Source organism: Bombus flavifrons, chromosome 4 (genome assembly GCF_040668555.2).
Source record: "Bombus flavifrons isolate JBK064 chromosome 4, iyBomFlav1_principal, whole genome shotgun sequence".
Classification (NCBI taxonomy): Eukaryota; Metazoa; Arthropoda; class Insecta; order Hymenoptera; family Apidae; genus Bombus; species Bombus flavifrons.
The window spans coordinates 17,357,708-17,382,274 of record NC_138445.1 but is presented as its reverse complement, the minus strand read 5'-3'; the positions used below and the strand labels follow the sequence as shown (position 1 = coordinate 17,382,274).

The 24,567-nt window shown below is 36.4% G+C and overlaps 3 protein-coding genes and 1 pseudogene across 10 annotated transcripts in view; 3 read left to right on the top strand and 1 right to left on the bottom strand.

The window, feature by feature from the left end:
• The window catches only part of Nhe2 (Na[+]/H[+] hydrogen exchanger 2), a 44,013-nt gene extending 35,134 nt beyond the window's left edge, over nt 1-8,879 (top strand). For 5 of the 7 annotated variants that reach the window (XM_069111763.1, XM_069111761.1, XM_069111762.1 and 2 more), the window contains 3 exons: nt 1,890-2,051; nt 4,482-4,658; nt 6,226-8,879. In XM_069111763.1, coding sequence (XP_068967864.1) covers nt 1,890-2,051; nt 4,482-4,658; nt 6,226-6,464 — 578 coding nt within the window. In that variant the 3' untranslated portion in view covers nt 6,465-8,879. Of the gene's footprint in view, nt 1-1,889; nt 2,052-3,047; nt 3,125-4,481; nt 4,659-6,211 lie in introns of those variants that run through there. The other 2 variants (XM_069111764.1, XM_069111765.1) reach the window with 2 other exon arrangements.
• Nucleotides 8,880-11,508: 2,629 nt separating this feature from the next.
• LOC138179123 (uncharacterized) lies at nt 11,509-18,307 on the top strand (annotated as a pseudogene).
• On the bottom strand, nt 18,301-22,318 carry LOC138179253 (uridine-cytidine kinase-like 1). 2 transcript variants are annotated; one of them, XM_069111867.1, is made up of 11 exons: nt 22,200-22,318; nt 21,020-21,150; nt 20,819-20,949; nt 20,276-20,446; nt 20,091-20,197; nt 19,852-20,022; nt 19,707-19,778; nt 19,345-19,596; nt 19,066-19,275; nt 18,803-18,988; nt 18,301-18,724 (listed from the first exon to the last, which is right to left on the bottom strand). In XM_069111867.1, the coding sequence occupies exons 2-11, from the start codon at nt 21,070-21,072 to the stop codon at nt 18,407-18,409; spliced, it is 1,671 nt and encodes a 556-aa protein (XP_068967968.1). In that variant the 5' UTR covers nt 21,073-21,150; nt 22,200-22,318; the 3' UTR covers nt 18,301-18,406. The 2 variants fall into 2 exon arrangements, with proteins under 2 accessions (XP_068967968.1, XP_068967969.1); XM_069111868.1 differs by lacking the exons at nt 21,020-21,150; nt 22,200-22,318 and having other exon boundaries at nt 20,091-20,208.
• A 129-nt stretch (nt 22,319-22,447) lies between these two features.
• On the top strand, nt 22,448-24,286 carry Rab10 (RAS oncogene family member Rab10). Its single transcript, XM_069111878.1, has 5 exons — nt 22,448-22,579; nt 22,889-22,949; nt 23,005-23,143; nt 23,230-23,319; nt 23,395-24,286. Exons 1-5 carry the CDS (start codon nt 22,453-22,455, stop codon nt 23,578-23,580), a joined length of 603 nt encoding a protein of 200 aa, XP_068967979.1. The 5' UTR covers nt 22,448-22,452; the 3' UTR covers nt 23,581-24,286.
• Nucleotides 24,287-24,567: the final 281 nt, after the last annotated feature.

The window sequence follows — 24,567 nt, the reverse complement described above, 5'->3', positions numbered from 1 at the left end:
AGATTAAGACGGTTCGGCTGCCAAAGTTTCTGCCAAATATCGTAAAGTTTCTTTAAACTACGAAGCATTTCGTTCCTATTTTGAAACATCTCTTACGAATTCGCGAATCTTTTAGTATCAAAGGAAATTCTAATTTCGTAGAATATCAACCTTCGAAGCGTAAAGTATCTTATTCGATATTTCGTTGTCTCTTTCGATCGCATTGGAAAAATCCTTCTTTAACGCGTTGACCGCCACGACACTCGTATTCGGGTGCCAGCAAAGTTTCTGGTCAAGCCGCGTAACCCATATTTGACTACTTATTTGACGCTTATTTGACTACTTGCGAAGGATCGTCGTAGGTATTTGAAAAGATATTCCATAATAATAAATTGTTAATTGATAATTAATCGTAATAATAGTTGAATTGTTATAAAATAAAAATACGAAAATGGTTTATTAAAATAATCATTTAGAATGTAAAACTTCAAAGCATTCTATACGTAGCTGAGGTTGGTCGGGACAATTCGAACAATAAGTTGTCGTTTTCTTCAAATTCTCTTGTGCCTTTGTTCGGTCTATTCGACGTCTTTTATTCGCATAACACAGTTTGCATGCGCGTCTCATGCTTCTTCCGGAGTCATTTTTCCCAACGGCGATATTATGCTGACTCCGTCGAAGACAAGGATTTCTTGTATTTTCAGACAATCCTAATAATTTCGCAACTAATAATCGTCTAAGTATTCTAATGTTTATATTTTTTCTCGTTGCAATTTTGTAAACCGTGAAAGCGTTTACAACAGAAATTCCCAGAAAGAATCGAATGCCAAGTTTTCTGTACCATTCGATTCCTTTTCTAATTGTGGTGGCACAAGAAACCATTTGGTCGGAATAATCTACACCACACTTTCCTCCCTTATATTCAACAACAGCTAGTGGTTTTAATGTTGCGAACAAACGAAACGAAAGATCGTTCTCGAGACTACAGCTTGAGCGATTCGCATTACTAAAATATCGATGGGAGCACCTAGCAGAGAACGCTTGGTACTGCTGTGCGCGTGGCCTGACGGAGATTCCTTTGAAAACACGCGTGGCAGTCAACGTGTTAAAGGATTTTGGAATTTTTTCTTAAGGTATAGAGAGCATTCGGAAATACAAATAGTTTACTTTATTTCACACACAACAGCTATACATATACAGGGTGGTTGGTAACTGGTGGTGGTACAAGCGGAAACGGGGTGATTCTACGCGAAAAAAGAAGTCGAAATATAGAATAAAAATTTAAAAATTTAAAAATTTAAAAATTTAAAAATTTAAAAATTTAAAAATTCAAAAATTTAAAAATTTAAAAATTCAAAAATTTAAAAATTTAAAAATTTAAAAAAATAACGTCAATCGAGACAACGATCTACAGTGAGATCCGTTATAACGAGACGCGATAAAGTGCACGCGTACCGAGCGAAAATTCAAAGTCGATTTTCTCGAGAACAAAGCCTCGAACAAAAAATTTTTATTCTATATTTTCGACTTCTTTTTTCGCATAGAATCACCCCCTATCCGCTTGTACCACCAGTTACCAACCACCCTGTATATTACACTCTGAAGACCTTCTTGCACGCACGCTTGTTGTCAACCGACTCTTCTAGATTCTTCTAACAGCCTCCAATAGTCTTTCGTCTCAACTGAGACCTGGAAGCCCTCTAACACTTACACGAACATTCACATGTACAGTGTAAATGTATCATCTACCTAACATTTTTGCTAAATCCTTTGATAATAAAAAGGCTAACCATTTCTCTCTTAGAATCTTCGTTATACCTGACAGGGTTATTTGAAAGTTTCGAGTTTTTCCCGTGATTTGTATTAGTAATATCGAAGTAGCAATAATACTGTTATTTCTCGTATTGTAGAAACCTACAGGGTAACGACACCAACAGCCACGGAGACCATGTTGCCATGGAAGCGAGAAGACGATTACGATTCCGGGCACCCGATTAAACAGAATGAATTCCCCGCTTGGTGTTCAAACAAGGAGTACCTGGCTTACAGTTCCCCATCAGCGACATTCTTAGGTACGATCGATTAAATAATCCACTCGATACTACGAATATATCATTTCGCCAAGCGTATTAGATACAAATATCTGATAATACTCGGTCGTAGTTTCGTTACATCGTGCACTCTGTTTTTTTCACTAAATCAACAAAGTGTTAAAGAAAGGTGATTCATAAAATTAATGAAATAAAAGATGTTTAAAAATTGCTTAAAAATTTACTCGTATCGGATTATTAAACGTTTATTAAATTAACTATCTAGAGAATCAAATAGAGTTAGTCGTAGCGAAAGAATTATGTAATCATCCTTTTTTAACAGTCTTTAAAAATAATACCCAAATTATACTCTCCGACACCTACTAGAAACCTTAACATACAGCTACTTTTCTATGGGGCTCGGGTAACCCCTCTCACGTTAGAGAGACAAATCTACTCTACGTATTTCCATCAAGTTATTCATGATATATTTTGAAAATTTTACGCGTTGTTTCAGGTATTCCCTACCACGTGCATTTTTCCATCCAAGGTTGATTGGATATTGGTACTGATACTGGTATTCGGTGCTGGTATAAGTAGCCATGATACAAAATTACTTTCATTCTAAATGAATAAAACAAAATTTAAGTTTATTATATTATTCCTTTAGCTATCCCTGCAAAAGTCATTACATCATTGCGGAGAAAAAATATAACACGAAGTAGGAATTTTAAAATAAAGTTGTCAAACCAGACATTTTCACTGACGTGGTAGTTTTAGTGTTAATAAACCAGCTAAATATCAGTTAATCTATTACAGCTAATATTAGTTAAAAATTTCATTTACTAAAATCAACCAATAATAATCTCGGAGCAAATGAACAATTTTTCCAATATCCAATTATATTCTAAAATCTGTATCTATATATCTAAGATATTTAATTGTAGGTTGATGTATCAAAAGAAAATATTTTTCACTGTCGATTCGGCTAATAGATAAAAAGGTACGTAAAATGTTGAAAAAAACGCTGCTTTACAGGAGAGCCGTATTTGCGAGAGCGGGCCAGCTTAACGAGCTCGGAGGATACTAGCCTCGGACTTCCGGCCGAACAACATGTAAATGTTATCTTCAAGTGGTCTCAAAATTTCTGTGTCGTTCTTTTCTTTTCTCTCGATCTGCAAAGCGAATGCGTTTTTTCTTTCGATCTTTGGGTTACCCAATCCCCTTTCGAACTCTTTAAATACACTCACACGTACACTACACTCTTGCATACACAAAGCACCTTGTCACCATAATACACGATTGATCGTGCATCACACATGATCGATCTTATCGAATCTTTCGTGCATATTCTCAGCCTCGAACTATCGATTCAGAACACTTTTGTGTTGCCAAGTTCTTCCACGAGCACTTCTCTGTGTTTCACATTTTTCTACGATGTACAGGGTGTTTCGGTTACTTTGGCCAGCTGAAACATCGATGTTCGTTGCTATCGGCTTGCTGTGTCGATGTGAAAATTTAAGAATCGATGGAGCTTGCAAATATATTTGTCGAATTACACGCGCTATAGCTAACAATTGTTTACAACGTTCTTCTCATTCAGTTTCACGATTGAATATACGTTTGGTACAAAGAATACGATCAAAAATGCAAATGCAAATTTTTGACACCTATTTGTTATATGGAATTTTGTTATATCGAAAATTTGGTGATTTTGTCATATAAAACGTGAAATTGCATCTCGCGAAGGAAATAATGGTCCGGATACTTGTGATTGGTAGTAGTGTACGTCGGAATATTGGGTTCTCAAAATTTACGATAACTGTTTTTTTCAATCGAATGCAAACCATTTTTAAATGTCCTAACGTTATTAATCTTTATTTAACCGGATGGTGTTGATGTTCGGTTATCAAGTTCCCTTGCAGCAACGAGCACAAATGGTTAATAACGGCTGTAATTCATTAAATGCGGTGGACCATAGATTTTTATTCGCTTAACGTGTATTCGATGAGAAATGGGCTAATATCCTGAGCCATATATTCAAACTTTATTCAAACAAATGCAATTTTCCTCGTTTCGTATAATAGATACGTTGTAATGATTTTTAAATTATGTTCGTGTCCTCGTCCAATGAATGAAAGAAGAGAAACAGAATAAAGACGATAATACGAGGACTACGATACGAGTTACGTTCTTCGGTTCATTAAAAGCTACATCTTCTTATTAGATTTTGGAATAAAGCGTGTAAGTAGATGAAACTTAAAAAATCAAAATGAATTTATCATAGCTTTCTCGCCTGTGGTCTTTATTATGCGCATAATCTAGAAAAACGATCAACTTTGTGCACTTTCTCTTAACAGAGATATTCCAAGAGAGAGAGAGAGAGAGGGGGGGGGATATTAGAGGTGGTCGAACCGAAACACTCGATGAATCTTCATTAACCTCGTTAGTAACACTTGCTTCTAATTAAAGGTGGAATCGAGCAGCCAAAGGTCCAGTCAGTAATTGGTCTATTCCGTGGTGAGAGTGTGTGCACCGCGGATGGTATCGATTGCCAGGAAACTGTGGACGAGCGTGACGAGTACACGTTGACGGGGACAGAACAGACGGAGGATTCGCCCACGAAAACCTTCAGTGAATACGAGAAAGGTAAGACGGTAAAAACCATCGAACTATATATAGTAGCGTATTATAATACGGTACAACAACGTAAAATTTTAGATTTCGATGCTAACTATGATTTTAAAAGAAAATTTTGTAACTTAAACGATGCAACATATAAGATCTATGTATGCAATTTTAGAAAAAATTCAAAGTTCTATTTATGAAATGAACAAGAAAGATTTGGAGTTTCTCAAGGAGATATAATTAATAAAGATGAAGTGTAGCAAGGTATATAAGCCACGTTAAAGACGTCGTAAATTCAGCCAAGTATTAAATATACTCGACATTGAGTAAGGATGGAAATATAAAAGGGGGATATTAAGCATAAAACAGTTACATCTCGTTATGGACCATGAAATGTAACATTATCAGTCGTGATTTCATTGCCACTAAGTATGCAGGTTTATTACGTGACATAAACGTCGCATAGAATTTACGATTCAACTCTCTTGCAGTTATATTCGAAAACCACTTACGCAAGATAAAAATTACCGTGATTTCTTGCAGTGTACTATATCTGCTTACCTTCAGGGACAAATTAAAATAATACAGCTTTTTTATCTTTAAAACACATGTTACTTTAATTTAGCAGACACGCGTGCTTTGTTTCTGTAACATAACATAGTTGGCGTAATTGCCATTCGTTTCTCGTTCTCTTTCGTCTGGCCCGTTTCTCGTTCTCTTTCGTCTGGCCCGTTTCTCGTTCTCTTTCGTCTGACCCGTTTCTCGTTCTCTTTCGTCTGGCCCGTTTCTCGTTCTCTTTCGTCTGGCCCGTTTCTCGTTCCTCCCCTTATTCCTTTCGTCTCTTCCGTTCTTCCTCCTCGCTCTTCCTTATTCGTACGCGAATTTATATCTGCAGAATCGTATTCCGACTGCAATATCAATACAACTTAAGTTACATATTACGAATTATATCGCTGTATCGCGACAGTATTGTAGCCAACTGATAATAACTAATGTAGCATCGTGGACCAAAGGCCTAAGAGATATCGGGTGAACCATAAACAATGTCGCGAGAAAGCCTGGCAACGAACGGTTGCGGAACACGTGCGTGGTGGGGCTATGAGAAAAAACAAAGGGATGCTAAGGGAGAAAGACGAATTAACAGTCAGTGTGAGTTGAGAAGTCGGAGAGTGTGAATTGCGTTGTCGAGAGAGTGTGGTCCGCGTGAAAGCACATTACTGTATTTAGTTCACGTTAAATAACCATCGTTTTCTGTTTAACACGTTGAGGCCGGCGTGTACCACCGGTGGATCACACGAGTTTGTTCCGTGAAACGGCGTGCATTCGGCGCTGCCTCGCAAAGAAAACCCTGAATATCGGCGCCGGCATCAACGTGTTGATCCGTTATAAATAATTAATAAATAAAATCCTATACCAACGTCATCGAACGTTAGATCGAATCCTTGGAAAAACTAACCTCGAAACGCCTGATTATCCTATTCTGAATTCACCGTATGTACGAGTTTACACGTAAAACCTGAAATTGCAATAAACATAGAATCCTCTGTCATAAAAACTTAAAACCCTCAAAACAGTTTCCCTGTTACAGACAGCAAGAAGGGACCCACTAGGCGAGTATCCATGATGGAGCTGTGCTCCATGGAGAAGTCGCAATCGGACAAGTGTACGGAGGACGGATCCCATTCCCTGCCAGAGTGTTGGAATCCTCAACGGATCCGAATGAGCTCGTTCGCATACTCGGCCCAGGTTCCCAGTCTCTCCACCGCCCTTATCACCTCCTCCTCCGAATCGTCGGAGGAGATGGACGAGGAGGAAGAGAAAGCTTGACCTTTGGGGATCGTCGAGGAACAGACGTCATCGTTCGCGGTCGACGAGCGTCGTCTTCGTCGGCCATGGCGGCGGCCACCTCGGCGTTCGTTGTTCTCGTCTCTCTTACGTCGACCTAGCGCTCCGGTCTGAACAGAGGACGTGCCTCTAATATCTTTCGCCCCATTCCAGGGAGATACGATCAACTTTTCAACCGAAAACGAAAATAATATTTGTTCCCCCTTTGACGATCGCCGATCTCGCTCCCTTCGAGGATGGACACTTTAATAGAACTCACACTGGAGACGACGAGCTGTTTTGACAGCTCTTGTTCTCTTCCACAGGACCAGATTACATGACGGAAAGTACCCCTCGTTTTGACTACCGATGCTTTCATTCGCACGCAGAAACGAATGCTTTGGAGTTGTACGGGGTGTCCCAAAAATTGGTCCCTTGTTTGTTTTTTTTTTAAATAATTTCCGAAGGAAATAAAAAATTGTTGGTTCTTTGTGCAAGGTATAATAAGAGAAGCTTTACCTTTGTATCTTTGTATAATTTCTTAATGGAATAAGGTAGATACATTTTAGCAATAATTTATTGAATAGTTGTAATTGTGTTTCTCTCTCTTTTTGGTCTACCAGCCACGGTGAGGGAATCTTCAAAACGTTTGATAATTTAGAGAATAATAGGATTACTTGACACAAGTTCACGACCGAAAGAGAAATGAAATTACGCGACTGATGATTCATTGATCAATGTATGGGACAATCTCTCGGGACACCCTAAATTAGATCGTCCAATAAGTTCGTCGTCTCTACGACGTTATGTTATGAATACAGAACGATAAGCGATCAAGATGACCAATGACCAACCTTCGATAAGATCAAGGCCAACCCAGTAAAATCACTTGTAAAGAACGATTCGGTGGATATCATTTTGATTGCTGCATATTTAAGAATCGTAACTGAGAATGAAATTCTAGTACAGACGTTTTGAATATTCCAGAATTAACTATCCATCTATATTTAAAACAGGATGAGACTGGACCGAAGTTAAAAACATCTAAATATGAAAGAAACGTGAACGAACTTATTAGGCGATCTAATACGTTACTTAGGTAGAATTCTTCGATCTCAGAGGAGACAAACAAGTATTTTCTCGGTTGGTTTAGTCGAAAGAATCGTTGACACAATGATATATAATACAGTTGACGTTGTAGTAGCGTGATTTTCGATATAGCGATGTTACCATTTTTCGACGAGAATGATTCAGTCGAGGTTGCGTTCTCTTTTGATACTCGGTGATCGTGTGAATCCATTTTGAATATTCGACCATGAGAGTGATACAAGTGAAATAAAGAGTGCAAGAGCGAGAGAAAGAGCGAAAGTAAGAAAGAGAGAGAGAGAGAGAGAGAGCTATTTTTTTAAACCGACGATACACCTCGTTTCCTCCGTAGCACGACTGATCGATGAAAAGTATTAACGAATAGACTTGGAGGAACGTTTTTTGGTAGTTGATTTTTCAAATGCTTCCTGAGAAGAATGATTCGTCCATTGGAAGGGAGATGCTTTCGATCAGCAGGAACGAAAGATTCTTGAAGCACCGACGATTCTTCGTCGATGTGTTGCTTTCTGCGTGCTGAGAAAGATCGTGAACCAGAAGAAGCACGCGATTCCTTTCTCTTAGACGCCATAATAGCGTGTATCCCTTGTAGCGACGACTCGTTTTAACGATCGCTCATTAACTTGGTATCGTGGCCTTAAGATTCCTAAAAATATCTTAGCAGCAACTCCGAACCTTCCGGTATATTGTAAAAAGGATGAAGAGGAAAAACAAGGAGAATGAGATTGAAGGTATAAAAAGGGTGACTTGTTTTTGTGGGGAAAACTCGAGGGACCTTGATACGTGTTGCGTTTAAATGACGATTAAATCATGACATGTGAACGTGGTGATCTCTTTCTTTTTTTTTTTTTTTTCTTTTTCAGTTTCTTTGGTAACACCAACGCTAAATAGTCTTTCGAAAATGAAGTATATATATATATAAATATATATATGTATAATATGTACAAGTTTGGTATTATACTCGATACGCAACGCTGAAATCGTCGTGCGATTCGCTTTCGAGTTTTTAGACGCGAGTCTAGATTTAGACACGCCATGTGGCGTATATACTGATGTAAAGTAAAAATGGGGACGATTAATTATTCCTGTTGTGTTTTGAAAATATGGAAATGTTGGGCAGAAGAGAATGAGAGACTTCAGGCTGTTCTTTTGTTTCGATATTTCATAAGAGAGTATTTTCTAGGATTTATTTATCATTCGTATCATTTTCTGCTATTCGTTTAGTCTAACGCTATTGGTTCGTATAACAAAAATTAAGAATACAATTGATCGATAGATTTCAATTTATCTTCATTTCACAGAATAATCTATTTATTATTCGGTTTGTTTGACATTATTACTTTTATTTCTACACAGCGAAAGTTGAAAATACCATTGATCGACAAATTCCAAATTGTCTCCATTTCGGGTATATCTATTTGTTCATTTCGTTTTGTGAAATATTCTTCTCTTTGTGGAACAGAAAATAGAGCGATTCTTCGATAATTTCTTTTTATTGTGTAGCGAAAATAAAATAATTGCGCGGAGTATACGGTCGACCGATGAAATCCAAATTGATCTGGAAATAGAAAAAATTGCGATTTATTTATATTTACCGAAAATTCCATCTATCAAATTTCTCAGTTTTCTTCCAACGAGACTTCCGTGTTTTCAAAAACAACGATGTCCCCCGTTAGATTACTCATTTTACTCTCACGCTAGATTTTTTGCAGCGATTCTTGCGAATTTTCAACTACGAAAAAAAAAAAAAATACTACACTCGGCATCCAAAACGTTAAGTCTCGACATGTATATTCGACATGATGTTATACTAAAAGTACGCGTAAATTTTAGAGAAAACTTTTCGCCTATATTTATCTGTTTCAAAAAAATTCACGAGGACCACTGCATCAAACTAGTTCGAACACAGTGATCTCTTGAATCATACAGATGAAGAATCTCTACGATCGAAACAATAACAAGAAAACAACAAAGCAAACTGTCGAAAAGATGCTGGAAAATAAGAATATCGAGCATCTCTAATAGAACTCACCATATTACAATCGTCGAAATCTCTTTCACGCTCTCAAACGCAAACTCACACTCGCTCACACACACACACTCACTGACACACTCGCTCGCACACTCGCTCATACACACTCGCTCATACACACTCGCTCACACACACACACACTCACTGACACACTCGCTCACACACACACACACACACACACACACACACACACACACACACACTCACTGACACACTCGCTCACACACACACACACACACACACACACTCACTGACACACTCGCTCATACACACTCGCTCGCTCACACACACACACACACACACACACACACACACGCACACGCACACGCACACGCACACGCACACACACTCGCTCACACACACACACTCGCTCACACACACACACTCGCTCACACACACACTCGCTCACACACACACACACACACACGCACACACACAGACACGCACACGCACACACGCACACGCGCACACACACACTTGAAAGTTGTTTAAACGAAACGCTCCTCCTCTCCTTAAGTATGGCCTTAAAAGAAGCAGAAAACAGAAAATAAAAAATAACTAACTTAATAAATAAATAACTGACTAACAGTCTCGTGTAGAAAAACAGCCGCGGAGGCGTCGTAGGTCTGTACTTAACGCATTCGATAAAACCACCGTATGTGTATAACGAGACAAGAGACAAAAGATACTGGGAAAGATCGTAAGAAGATCGAGGGAAAAGCCAAAAAAAAAAAAAAAAAAAAGCAAGAAATTTTTCTTAGCAAGATAAGGTAGCAAGTTAATCGCGATGACTAATTTGTCACGATCGTTTATCGCGACGCGAAACGAGTGAAACAAACATCGTGACAAGACGAAGTGTGAAACTATGGCGGGGAGCTGCCAAGGGAAACTCTAGAATTCCGGTTTTTATGAGAATTGAAGATATTCATTGATTAATTAATAATTCTACACTGGCACTCGCGATTGATTAGATGCTTACGGAATTGAACGAAATCGATTTGTTAGCTTTCGATCGTTTAGAGATTTAATGTTATCATCGATGGCGTTTGAATTGGTCGAAAATACGATTGTCGAGAAAGATCGAAGTAACTGAAGAGTGTGAACTTTCGTGGAAATGTAATAGTGGTTTAAATATGTGTACCGAGTTACTTCAATATTTAATATAAGATGTTAAATATGATAGATAATTGATTATTTTAACGGACGATAAATTAGATTAAATTCAATTAACGGTTGAATCGAACGAAGTTAAATATGAAATTAAATTAAAACGTGAAATTATCTTAATAGTGGACTTTAAGAACAACTTTAGAAATATTCACGAAGCAGAATACGCGTTGGAATGTAGTAGAAAATAATCGTAGCGTGGACATAATCATCGTTAATCTTGTGTCTTAACTGGTATTTCAAAAGTTGCTCTTATAAAGTTCTACGACTTCTATGAACGCACGTATACGTACGTTTTCTCTAGAATTAATCATAGAGATATACGTATTTACGTATAAAAGAAAAAGATACTTTCCACGATAGGAGTTTTAACGCTTCCAAGTTTCGAAATATTTCTCGTTCCACAACTTTTCTATCTAATTATCTCGAAAGTAAGCGTTTCTGTGAAATGAATTTAAAGGAACTTTAAAAGTATTAAAACTCACGTCCAAGAACTTTCAGTAATATTTGACAGGATGATTGATCCGAATAAAATTTCATCCCTCATAGATTTTCATTTTCAATCTATGAACGCTTCGATCGTTCGCGTAAAAATTACTCTATAAGCTGCTTCCTTGTTACAATAACGTTACCTCGTTGCACGATCGAATGAAAAATATTTCTACTTGGAAACAAAAGTATCCGACAAATTGTATCTTCGACCAAGACTGCGATTAACGCGATGTCACAGAGTTCTTGTCAATTATGGCAGTAGGGTTTCCTTCAAACTCGTTGTTTAGAGAGGACATTTTTCACGCACATCTCGCTTGAATAATATTTGCTTCAAAAGCGAGGGGTTTTTTTGGTGGAGACAAAGAACGATTCTCAATTTTCGTAAAAATCGCGGCAGAGTTCGAAATTTCCCTTCGCGCGTTATATTCCTGGCGGCCTCTAGTTACCTAGATCAGACAAATGTCGGACTAGTCTCTAGACGCTAGTCTTTACGCTGTTGATTTGTTAAAATAAATGTTTATTTCGTAAAAAAAAAATAACGTGCTTGTCTTGCAATTATCTTGGCACTTGAAAATTTCCTTCCCTTCTTGGACATCTTCCATATCTCTGTCGCCTTCATTCCTTGCCTTACATTTATCCTACGTTCTTCCTTTCTAATTGAAACGTAAAACTAAGCTGATGCGTTTTTGAAGTCACCGAACAATTTAGAATAAAATGCATTTCAACGTATAAGTAGAATGATCACTAATCTCGCAACTGAGCAAAATTTTTGGTACTTTGACGGTTTATTATTCGACGACATATTTTTCTTCTTTCTAAGATCTATTTATAGCTTCTGAACTAAAAGCTTGCCAAAAATTATCATAAAAACCAATGGGAAATTGTTGAAACATTATAGAGAAAATATTTTATGATAAATTCACAATTTTCCACTCCTTTTGAAACTGAAATGAAAAGAGGAAAGAACAGATAGAAATTAAAAGGCGTAATAATAAATGAAACTAAAAAAAAACCATCAAGGACGAACAACGAAGCCTTCAACTAACTCGTCATCAACTTCTCGCTAATTAAAGCCGGAGCAATAAAACGATTAGCGACTCGTTAATGAAACTGATGCTTCAACGATCGTTTCGAGATCGAACGGTTAGATCAGAAAGATTTTGTCTTCTGTCTGCCTGACGGTGTCGTATTTTTAGTTTGCATGTTTGATCTTCGGTTTGCCCTTGAAACGAACGAAGAAGATCGAAGAACCAGAAAAATTGCTAGTCGGACCAAAAGTCGATGTACGACTTAGGCAAACGAAATCGAGGACTCATCTGCCGAGGCTGAATGATAACGACGATTCGAACGATATCGAGGATGATTTTGCTGATAGGTGACATCTTCGAAGTCGAGGACATGGCATTTCCGGTCAGCGTGACAGAGACCCGATTTTCGTGTCAATGGAAACGGTATATTATGCTTTTTAATCCTTAACCGTTACGATGAGATAGAAAGATATTGATTTTCTGTTGGGATTCTGACGCAGCACAATGAAAATTTAAGTCTGAAGTTATAGTTTACAATTATAGGGTTCGATCTAAAAGAAAATTAGCGAAACTTTACGTCATTTGCTATTTTAAAGCGAAATTATAACAATTTTTATGTCATTCGAGATACTTCGAGATTCCACGAAAGCAATTAAACGTTAAATTGAAAATGCTTCTTACACAACTCCATTTATATTTTATATGAGTCGATCGGGGGATAAACAATTCGTATAATAGAAGTTTACCGATTCTCTTCGCTATCTATGGTTTTTTATTGATATAATAGACGTTCAGATATATTCGGTAGGAGTTTATTTAATCGGGCACTAATTAAGATTTCTTTACACTAAATGGAAATTTATTGTGCTTCTATTACAACACTAGAGTATTCTTTCAATTATTACGATGTTACAATTTCGTTTGATAGACGAACGTTATTTTCGTTTTATTTTTATTATCCTTGAGTAATTTCGGTTTAATTAGCCTTAATTAGAGGCCCATGATATGGCTGCTTTGGAATATCGATGAACTATTGTTGCGATACATAAAATACGAATCTCGTTTATTAATACGTAGAATGTAACTTTCAGTAATAGCATATTAATAATTTTAATAACAGAATATTAATGGTATAGTTCCAATACTGGATAACATTTTACATCGTTTGACCTCGTCGATCTCTTACATCATCCACTACTTTATTTTCAAAAGAAGAATTATATATTTAATAATTTAACTATCTAATCAAACTAGTACATCAATTATTTTATCAGTTTAATGCCAAGAAACAAATTAAATTTACAAAAAGGAATAATGAGGCTGAAGCAAGTTGAAAGAACAAGATTTTAATTTAACTATTCCTCCTCCCATTATATTAATTACTTACTATTTTATCAATTTGACAGCAAGGCACAAATTAAATTTGGGAAAATAAAGAACGAATGAATATTAAAGATGCTACAGAAATAAAATAGCCTCGGCTTACAAAGTAAATCGCATCCAATTACCCAGACATCAGACAACCGAGATAACTGGAGAGAAAAAAGAATTGTATGCCCTATTGTACAACGTAGCACGACAAAAGACTTGATACAAGCTTCTTCTATCTGTTTTATCTGTCTCTATTATTTTCCAAGGTCTTAGACGAGCTGCTGAAGAAGCTGCAAGTGGAACACGTTGTTTGGTGTAGGGACAAGGGAAACGTGTGTTACGAGGTAAGAGAGTAACGCTAATTATTTCCATTTCCTATTACTCTCTGGCTTTATCTCTCTGGAAAGGTGATATTTCCTGCTACCAGCTGGGGAACCATGCGAGAATTGCCTCCACTGGCTCACGGAAATGGGCATCGGCGTGAAAATGAACTCCATAGTAAGGTGAATTAATGTCTTCGGTATTTCCCCTCCAGGAAGCTTTTCCAAATGTCTTCGTTCACCTTCCAACAATTTCCAGCGTAATTCCAACTCAGTGCACGTATAGCGGCATGTGCGGCGTTGGTGCTACACCCATCAAGGATGACTTAGCCAGAAGATTGTCGGATGTATCTTCTTAACATTAAACCTACCGACACTTCGTGTATACCCGTTCTTACCGTCTGCGGTCAAAATAACCGGTGATTAAAGAAGTAATAATTTGTATGATTTAACTTAGATAATGGTTAATTTATAACTAAATGTGTATAAAATAATGAACTTACATAAAATTTCGTCCAAATTTACTTTTGTTTAACCCTTTCGCTTCGTCGAAGTACTGTCACTGAAAGGAAGCGCTTGCCAGAAATGCGCACAGTGTGCGTGGTTGCTGTATATACGTTTTCCTAAGTCTTAAATAACATAAATTCTTGTAAGAACCGTATATGAAATATCGTTTCACTGTCAATGGATTTAACAGATTTTTTAGCACGAAACAGTATACGACCGTTTGGATGTTTGAAATATATTGCGTAAAACATTTTGATGTTGTTTCAACAACAAGTAACTTTTAAGAAGTGATTAATCCAATATATCGATAAAATCAGCAGAAAATGTTCTGCCGATAACGAAAAAATATATTATTGACTACAGATGGCACTGGTGTATGCCCGATATATGGGGTACCAACCCAGGATTTGTAGCTCGGATGGAAAAAATAAAGATTCGCGAAAAGTAATACGCGTCTTCTTTCAGGGGAAATTACAGGTCCCTCTGGATGGGTGTGTTATGGGCTTTACCATCGGGCACAGGTGTAGCCGTGGCTTTGTTACAAGGAAGCAACGGTCCCCTAATCGGAGTTGCCGTATCAACTTCATTGCTACCACCAGTGGTAAACTGTGTAAGTAACGAACGATAAACCCACCGTAAATACCATAAATATAGGGTGGAATAAATATGTGTACGAAGATCACGCGAAAAGAATATGATAAATCCATTTTTGTTGAGTTTTTCACTCTTATATTACTTGATGATTAACACGAAATTGCTATTTTAATGTTAGTCTACGATACTAGCCTATAATATTAATCAAAATTAACATTCTTGATAGTTTCTAAATGTGTGAGAGGATAGTAAAACACATATTTAATCCGAAAATCAACTGGAAGGATAATTTTAACAGTTTGACTGCCACGCCGAAATCACATGTTAACACAGTGCACCGTTAAATGCAAGATTTGTTCTGATTTTTTTTTATTTATGTTCTAATAAAAATGTTTAATTGCTCAATGGGGCATTTTTTATTTCAAAGTATCTTCTATTTATAGGTTATATTCAAAATGTCCTAACTATCAATTTTCATTCAATTTTTACAATTGTAAGAAGTTCAAGCAGTCCGGTCACCAATCATCACCGTGGCGTCACAGGAGAAATATGACCAACGTGGCAGTCAAAGTGTTAACGTAGAATTTGTGTCCATGATAATAAATTAAAAATTTCTCGCCTATAAAAGAGATTCATTGGCTCGTATTTCACCAGTTTTTTCTATAAATTATTTAAAAAGCTTCTTAACGATCGAGTCGAGAATTCACGTGTTTTTTCCGCTTATTTATTCACGATCCCGTAAATCGAAATACATATATCTCTATATCCGCGAAAGAGACATTGAAATTGGCCAGCTATCGACACGGGCAGATGGAATAATTCGCGAGGGAAGATAGATACGAAAAGAGGTATCGGCAGTCGTGCGGTGTTCTCATTCCATCAGCAGTGATTAATGAATGGCAGTTAATCTGACCGTAGCAATCGATGAAATTTATTCCCGCAGGGTTTATTCTGGGCTCTCGGATGTATACGGCTAATCTATCGACCGATTAAAATGCCGCACATGAAAGGAGAATCATACACAGACTACAACACCTCGTACGTTTATGTATACACTGATTACTTGCCGGTCGAATTCTTCTGCAACGGGATAATCAGCGCGTGCTTGACCTTTGTTAACGTCATGTGCATCTTTATCACGGCCATCGTCGCGTTGAAGGTGAGCAAGGTCGCGAAACAGCTGATTTCTCAAAGATAAAACACGAGAAATCGCCTCTCGCACGTGATGTCATTTTCCCAATAATTTCTCATATCACGATGTCATTGTCACGTGATTACGTAAGCAAATATAATGACGCTAGAGTGACATCTGTAGAGTAGATCTGCTGATTAATTCGCTAAAAGAAAATTTTGAGGGAATTAAGAAAAACTTGTTTCTATTAATTATTAATAATAGAAACATATTCTTCCTGATATCTTTATAAAAAGGACACGATGTACTAACCAGGTTTATCAAATAATATCTTAATTGTGCATTGTTTCTTAAAATTTCCACGTGATTCAGTGCTCTTTTTCGTTATTCTAATTTTGTAAGAATTATCAGTTTTAAAATTCGGAAATTCGTAAAATCATTGCTTTTGCTCGTGGTGTTCGACCGTTCGCGGAGAGACGCGATCGCGTGGAAGCGCGTCAACGGAAGTCGTAAATTCCCGTTACGATTATACAATCGATGCCACGAAATGATCGATCCCCTAATTCGTTTAGGATAATAGAGGTGGTTGAATCGATTATAACCTGAGTTAACAGGTTACAATTTACACTTTATTCCAACAACTTGTAGACATAGACACGTTCGTTCGGTGAGTATAGATATAAGTTAAACAAATGAATGATCTAAAGTAGATATAGACAGTGAAGAGATGTTGACTGATCTGAAAATGTTGAACCAGTCTAGAGATGATGGCTGATCTGACGATGGTAAACCAGTGAAGTTCGGTGACGATCCTGTCGCAGAGGAAAACTATTGCTGGGTGTTGGTCGCCCTACCACTGGTCACTTGCGGGTGGAAATGACCGTTGAACATGGGACAAAACCGACCTTCTGATTTTTTATCTGATGGAGCAATAACCATAAGGAACGTCTCGACTTGGATATATTTTATAACGATTAAGGGACCTAACGGTAAAATACAAATGTTTAGTTTTATTACAGTTCCTTAGGATTATTGCGGTCCGACTAATTATATTTGCACAGCTAATGGTCGCCTCGAGGGATGAATTCTGGGTTACATACAGTGTCACCGGACGTAACACGTGGAAAATGCAAAATTTTGGTCATGCTTTTGTTTAATAAAAAACACATTCAGCATTGTTTAATTAAATGGTAAAAAAGGCGTAGAATATCTCTTCTGAAAATAGATTTGTGATTTACGGTTAGATTAAGGAAGTAGCCGCGCCATACACATCGACGCCAGAACTACGTCGCTTTTGGGAACACGATATCCGCTTGGTCCGTGATAAGAACATTTCGCGAGATAACAGCTTCCTGGACTCGAGGTAGCTACAATGTTTCTGTTATAAAATTTTTTGCTGTTGCTAGTTGAGTGGAAATAAGAAGAAAATCAAGGTAACTGAGAAGAAAATTAAAAGTTTCTAAAATCCTTTCATTGACTTAAAAACATGATATATTTTATATTTAATGTTTTATGGTATTTAATGCAAAATTTAAAAAAAAGTGCGTGAAGCTGTAGATGATGAAACATTCCGCAAGGTGGAGAGATCGAGTTATGGTCAACACTGTCCAGAAGAGGTAATTAAAATATTAGAAATCTCGTAATTTATAGCGATATCTTATGCATGCGTAAATTTAAAAGCTTCTACCGCTTACGCAGTTTACACCAAAACTTGGACTTCCCGCTAGCAATGGAATACGTAGAATTAGAAATATTGAACAGAAGCCAAAGGCACCGCCCAGTGGCTTTAATCCACCAGAAGGTTTGGGTAATTCTGGCAATACAAGTGAAGATTTGGCCGTACTCGATCGCATGATCACGTATCTTTTGGGACAATCGAGAAACATCAGCTCTGGCCATTTGGATTCTTGGCACCGTTCCCATTGGACAATTGCAAAAGTAGATTACAAACAATTACATAGCGCGCGCACCACTGTGGAAGGAGGCGTCGTTGGCTCTAACATCGATACAACGTCTCTTTAACCGCGCAGTTAAATAGATTGGTATTGAAATTTGTATATTGTAGATAGAATGAATATAAACGATACATACATTCCCCAGCGTAACACAAATTTTATTAAAGATATATGAGATTACTGCACTTCCATTATAACGGATTAAATAGCTTCGAAAATTGAAGCATAAGATCTTAAGTTGTATTAATCTTCGATGGTTGATGGCTCGGTTCCAAAGTATCGGTCTCCAAAGTTACCGATACCAGGCAGTACGTAGAACTTCTCATTTATCACAGGATCTAAGGCGGACGTCACGATTTTTACGCGTGGAAATGCGTAAGCTATCGAGTGTACTCCTGATTCTGCCATAAGTAGAGATACGAGTAACACGTTCTCCTCAGCAACATCATGATCCAGTAAAACTCTGATAGCCATAATGGCTGCTGCACCCGTTGCTACTGTTGCATCCATTAATATCACTTTGTAGTCTTTAATATCTTTTGGTAATCGAAGGTAATAAAGCTGAAAAAAATATTGATAATTTTTATGTCAATATTTAAATGATCGTAGCAAATTAGAAAAGTAAATTACATCATTTACCTCTGGTTCTCCAGTCTGTTGGTTGGTTTGTATAAGTATCTTTCCTATTCTAATATCTTTGCATACGTCCCTAACAGCTTGTTCCATAGTTTCACCGGCACGCAAAATGGAAACACCGCATATTTTATCCGTAGCTGCGCGTTTTCCGTGATATAATACTCCTTGTGGTGTTTCTACTCTTACATCCTGTAAACACGTGTTTGTAAGTGGCAATTAAAAGTCACGTTGCTCACATCTCACTAGCGCTGTGTATTAAAATTTACCTCGAAGGGTAGAAGAGATAACGCGTATTCAATAACCAAACGTATTAGACGTTTGGAATAAAATATAAATTCATCTCTGTATGTTTCTTTGTTTCTTATAAATGTGTGGAGACCCTTTATCTGTGGTGTATCTGGAAGCAGGTAGAGAGAAGATGGCAATGGCTGACCAATATAAGAATGAGCTAATTTTTCTCTGAGTTTGAAACCCCTCTAGAACAAGAAATGAACTAAAGTAAACATAATAAGAGAGAGCAAGATTTACGAAACCGATAATTTTACCAGTTGAAGCTGAGTATGTACGTGCTGTACAATGAGTTCTATCGCGACTTCGTTATCTCCGCCACGAGGTACGATAATATCCGCGTGAACCATGAATGGAGCTATATAATAATAAAAAGCGGGTTGTACCATAGTGCTATATTGCTTTAGCACACCCTCCAAGTCCCTCCCTCTTTGCGATATATCTCTACGTAATCTTCGAGCAAGCCTCACATCAGCATCAGTATCAACAAACACCTTCATGTCGCACATCTTGACCAATCGAATGAAGGAGATCAGTGGTAATTTGATTTTTACTTTCGTACCTTACTACTGTTATTCAAACCCACTCATTCTGCTTTCCTAACAATACATTGACTTACCTTCAAAACGTCGACATTGTAGAACGTCAATATTCCCTCAAATATAATCACATTGGCACCATACATTGTTTTCTTTAAAATAAAAAGCAAACATTATATGTACAAAGTATGTTTAACATTTATACACTTATCAATATCTACATACAGTTCTAGTTTCTCTGCGATGTGTTACAAAATTATAGATAGGAACCTCCACCATTCTACCTTCCTTTAAACGCTGTAGCGTTGTTTTAAGTAACTCAAAATCGAACGCGTCGGGATGATCGAAATTGTACTCGTTCCGCGCAGCCATGTCGTGTTGTTTTTCATTCAAAACCTATAAGAAAAATTGGATATACTATTTGCATTCTTCTCTATGCAATAATATTTATAACTTTCTCATACTTTGTAAAATGAATCCATGCTAAGAAGTGTTACCCAAGGTACATCTAGAGATTCTATAATTTTTGTTGCAACTGTGGTTTTTCCAGACGCACTGCCCCCACAAATACCTAAAACAAAACTATTAATAGCATTGTACATTCTTTCCCTTTAAAGTAATCAATATATTTTATGTTTCTATTACTAACCAATTACAAAAGGTTCTACTTGCTGCCCAGCTGAATTGTACCATGGTGGTCTACCAGCTGTGTATATTGTTCTTGTTTTACTTCTAAGGATAGACTCTGCAGAAGTTTTTTTGCTAGACTGAGATAGACTAGTAGTACGTTGTCTTCTTGATCTTGGTGATCTCTGAGAACCTGTCATATAAACACAAATAGTTTCTATTAATTCATTTGAGAAATTACGCAAGGTTGCATCGTATTATTAATTACATTTCCAAAAAAATACATAAAAGTAAATAAAAATCAAAGAAAAAGGTTTCCTTTCAACTATTATGTAGGATAAGGGATAAAGGATAAAGGTACTTTTGAAGGCTTTAACCGTTTTCTTCAAATGACAAAAAGATTCTACTTCAGTAAACCATGTACATCCTGTTTGCCAAACGCAAGTACTCCATATCAATGACTCTGTAAATAATTGGTACATCGCTTATTTACTTCAAGAAATAAGCAAGATGTAAGAATACTCCAAGAAGTGATACATTGAGGAGAAAGTGTATGAAATCTCACCCGTGGAAGGTGGCCTTGGAGATTGTGGTGTAGGTGTCCCAATGTCAGAACGTCTGCAACGCTCAGCATCCTCGCACAACTCGTCAGCAAATAAAATTTCCTTCTCGTCCAAACACACTTCAGTATCGTCGCTAAAGCACAGTAAATTCAATGCATATTCGACTGGACAGACGAAACAGATGGTAAAATATTGTGGTTTACCTTTCAGAACTCGCTGAGCTTGGTGGATCAAAGTGTTGCATTTTAGCTGCCATATTCTTGATCACGTAGAAGAGAAATTACGTATTGTTACAATACGTTTTACCAAGCTTCTCTTCCACATGCATCTGAATCTGTACTGACAGAAACTACAAACTACAAAGACAGGTAACGATAATGAAATCGTAGATATTTTTCATTGCCACCTATCGCTCATGTTCCGAAGCAATTTTTCTACATTTACTACCCAGTAATGGGTATTTAAATATGAGTATTTACATATGTACATATCCTTCTTAAATAATATAATACAATAGTCTTTAAAATTTATAATTGTATTTCTAATCCATTAATTAATTAAAGTGGTATTTATGAAGTTTTGTATGAATTTTGAATAACGTTTGATAAAGAGATAGAAACTCTTGTATGTATGTATATAGTAATATTGGTCCTGTTGAACCCATTACCACCCTTCATATACAGCATTCATCAACATACTTTCCCGCCTGATCCAAATGTTGAAAACCACGCGATAAACTATCTTAGTCATTAACAATATACTTCGTCATTAACAATATTCATCGATTTTTCAAGCAAAAATCGCTTGAAAGTAACTGTAAAGCATGTTCATTAGATAAAAAATTATATCGCATCGCAAAATATTCATAATGTATGATGCGCATCGATACGAAACGAACAAAGTACAAATGTATAAGCGTTAATGTGAAATCGATAAAAGAAGTAATAACTAAACTGCAGATATTTATATAAAAATAGAAACTTTGAAAAACGCACTGAATATTTATGATATGTAAAAATATACAAACTATCCAAAGTAAGCCAGTATATTTAGAAAAAAGAATGATATTTAGAAATCGAAATAAATTTCTAAGTTCCACTTCTCTGATTGCGTTCAGAGAAACGTGAATTTACATAAACATCCGCAGTCTAGTAATAACTTTGTGCGTATGTGTCCCGTTAGTATCCAGGTGATTTAAAATTATTCTTGCAGTGGTGGTGACCTCCCGTGGTAGATGAAATATTCGCAATTGAACCCGGCAGAGTTTCGCGATTACCGCTAATTACTATAAAGATACAGTTGTACATATTACGGATTGTTGGTCGGTTAATAAATCAGTAAGTTCTGTTCAGACTTGTGACTGAAATCAAAGTGCAAAGTTACCCCGATGCTTCTGCGTGCTGGTCTGTTGTGTGACGTCTTACTGTCTTTTAATAGTCAGCCCCTGTGACCGGTTTTTCCGTCGTTAACAAGACACCGTTGTACGTTGAGACGCGCCCTCGTCCGACCTTGAAACCTATAATCGTTCATAGCGTTCGATGATCGAAACATCGTCTACAAAACTATTAATCGTGCTCCACAGGTTCGAATCTTTTTTGTTTTCTTCGGCGCCTCGTTAACAAGAAGCAACAGTGAAATGGCAAAAAAGACGTACGATCTGTTGTTCAAGTTGCTGCTGATCGGTGATTCCGGAGTTGGCAAAACTTGTATATTGTTTAGATTTTCGGACGATGCATTTTCGACGACATTTATTTCTACGATAGGTAAGGGAAGTTGCCCAAATAATTATCATTCGTGGATTTCCTCGATCAAATTATCCATTATTGTGAATTTTTTTCAGTATAGTAGGTTATGCTACTAAAATAATGATATTGTAAACTGAAGTTAATGAACAATAAATAATTGAATATTGAAGTGTGATTGTCTTATTAAATTAAGTGCATAGAGAAATTTGCGTTTCTGAATTAATATTTTGACAACATTGTCAACAAAGTTGATTGTTTTATGTAAATAAATGCTATTATACTGTGGAGTATATTAGGTATATGAACAATATGCTTTTTGTCACTTAGGTATCGATTTTAAAATCAAGACAGTGGAATTAAGAGGAAAGAAAATCAAGTTACAGATATGGTAAGTTGTAAAATATTAAATTTTTCTAAACAGTCCTTAACCTGTATATTTACAGGGATACAGCCGGTCAAGAAAGATTTCATACCATTACTACATCATATTACAGAGGTGCAATGGGTATTATGCTTGTTTATGACATTACTAATGAAAAGACATTTGAAAATATTGTTAAATGGCTGAGAAATATCGATGAAGTAAGTATGATTGTGAATTTTTTTGTTTATACATAAATATAGCCATTTACAATCGTTATTTATTTTTTCTTTTTAATTAATTTTAGCATGCGAATGAAGATGTGGAGAAAATGATACTGGGAAACAAAAGCGATATGGAAGACAAACGTGTTGTTAGCACAGGAAGAGGGGAAGCGGTAAAGCAGCTATAATTTAAATTGTATGTAAGTTACAAAAATGTCACGAACTAATAAATTGATATCCTCCTTTAGATAGCGCGAGAGCATGGAATCAGATTTATGGAAACATCTGCGAAAGCAGATATTAATATTGACCGTGCATTTAATGAATTAACCGAAGCAATATTGGAGAAAACACATGGAAAGGAACCACAAGATGCTCCTGATAGAGTAACGGTTGATCGAAGGGTGGAAAGGAATTCTAATCGGTGCTGCTAATCTTATATTATTTATTTTAACAGCGCATAATATACTATATATCAGCTCGTGCCACTCAAAATAGATCTGTGGATAGATTTAGAGCATAATTTAAAAAAGCATAATAGTATAATTAAACTCTTCACAACACTGCCTAATCAAATTCGATTGTACTTATTTAATGAGATTTCTGATAAAGATATATCTAAATTTATTTCAAAAAATATAAAAGGAAGTAACTCCAATTTGGAAGTGAAGTTTTTTAATTATACCTGGATTTCAAAGGGTGGGTTATAAATGCTATTTGTCACATATATGACTGTATACTTATAAATGTACTTATAAATGTGTCTATTGCATGTATACAAGCATTAAGCTCCATCACAGCTTTTATAAAGAACACAACAAATCAATAATATATACTGCTGATGGAGCTTTGTTTTCCACGTGAAACTTCATGCGTTGTTGCACGAACAAAGTCAACTAGGAACAATTTGTTTGTTATGAGGCTGCAATTTGTTACCATAATGAGAAGAGTGAGAATGAATGAGGGCTTTTGATCTTAAAAAAATCTATGTGAACATTGAATGCTTTTTCATACGGACATTGCACTACATTGCTTATTTACATCTTAAGTTAAAATCTAAAAGCTTAAGTCCAAGAGCTTTTATCCTACTTGTGTAAGACTAATTTACTACAAATATAAATATTCACGATTTCGAAGTAATTGTTTTTGTTTTCCTTTGCAATACATTTAACTTATAGTAATAGATACTTGATAAAAACTGGCTTTAATTATCACAATACATAACGGTCTTATAATGTATTAGTAAAATGATTATTACTTGTGATAATGATTTTAATACTGGTATCGGAATATGCATCGAATATATATAGGGGAACGAATATACGTGGATCGGAAGTGTTTCAATATAGCCAAAAGGGACAATCTATGATAGAAATGCACGCATATTATGAGGAAATTTAATCAAATACTTTACAGACAAT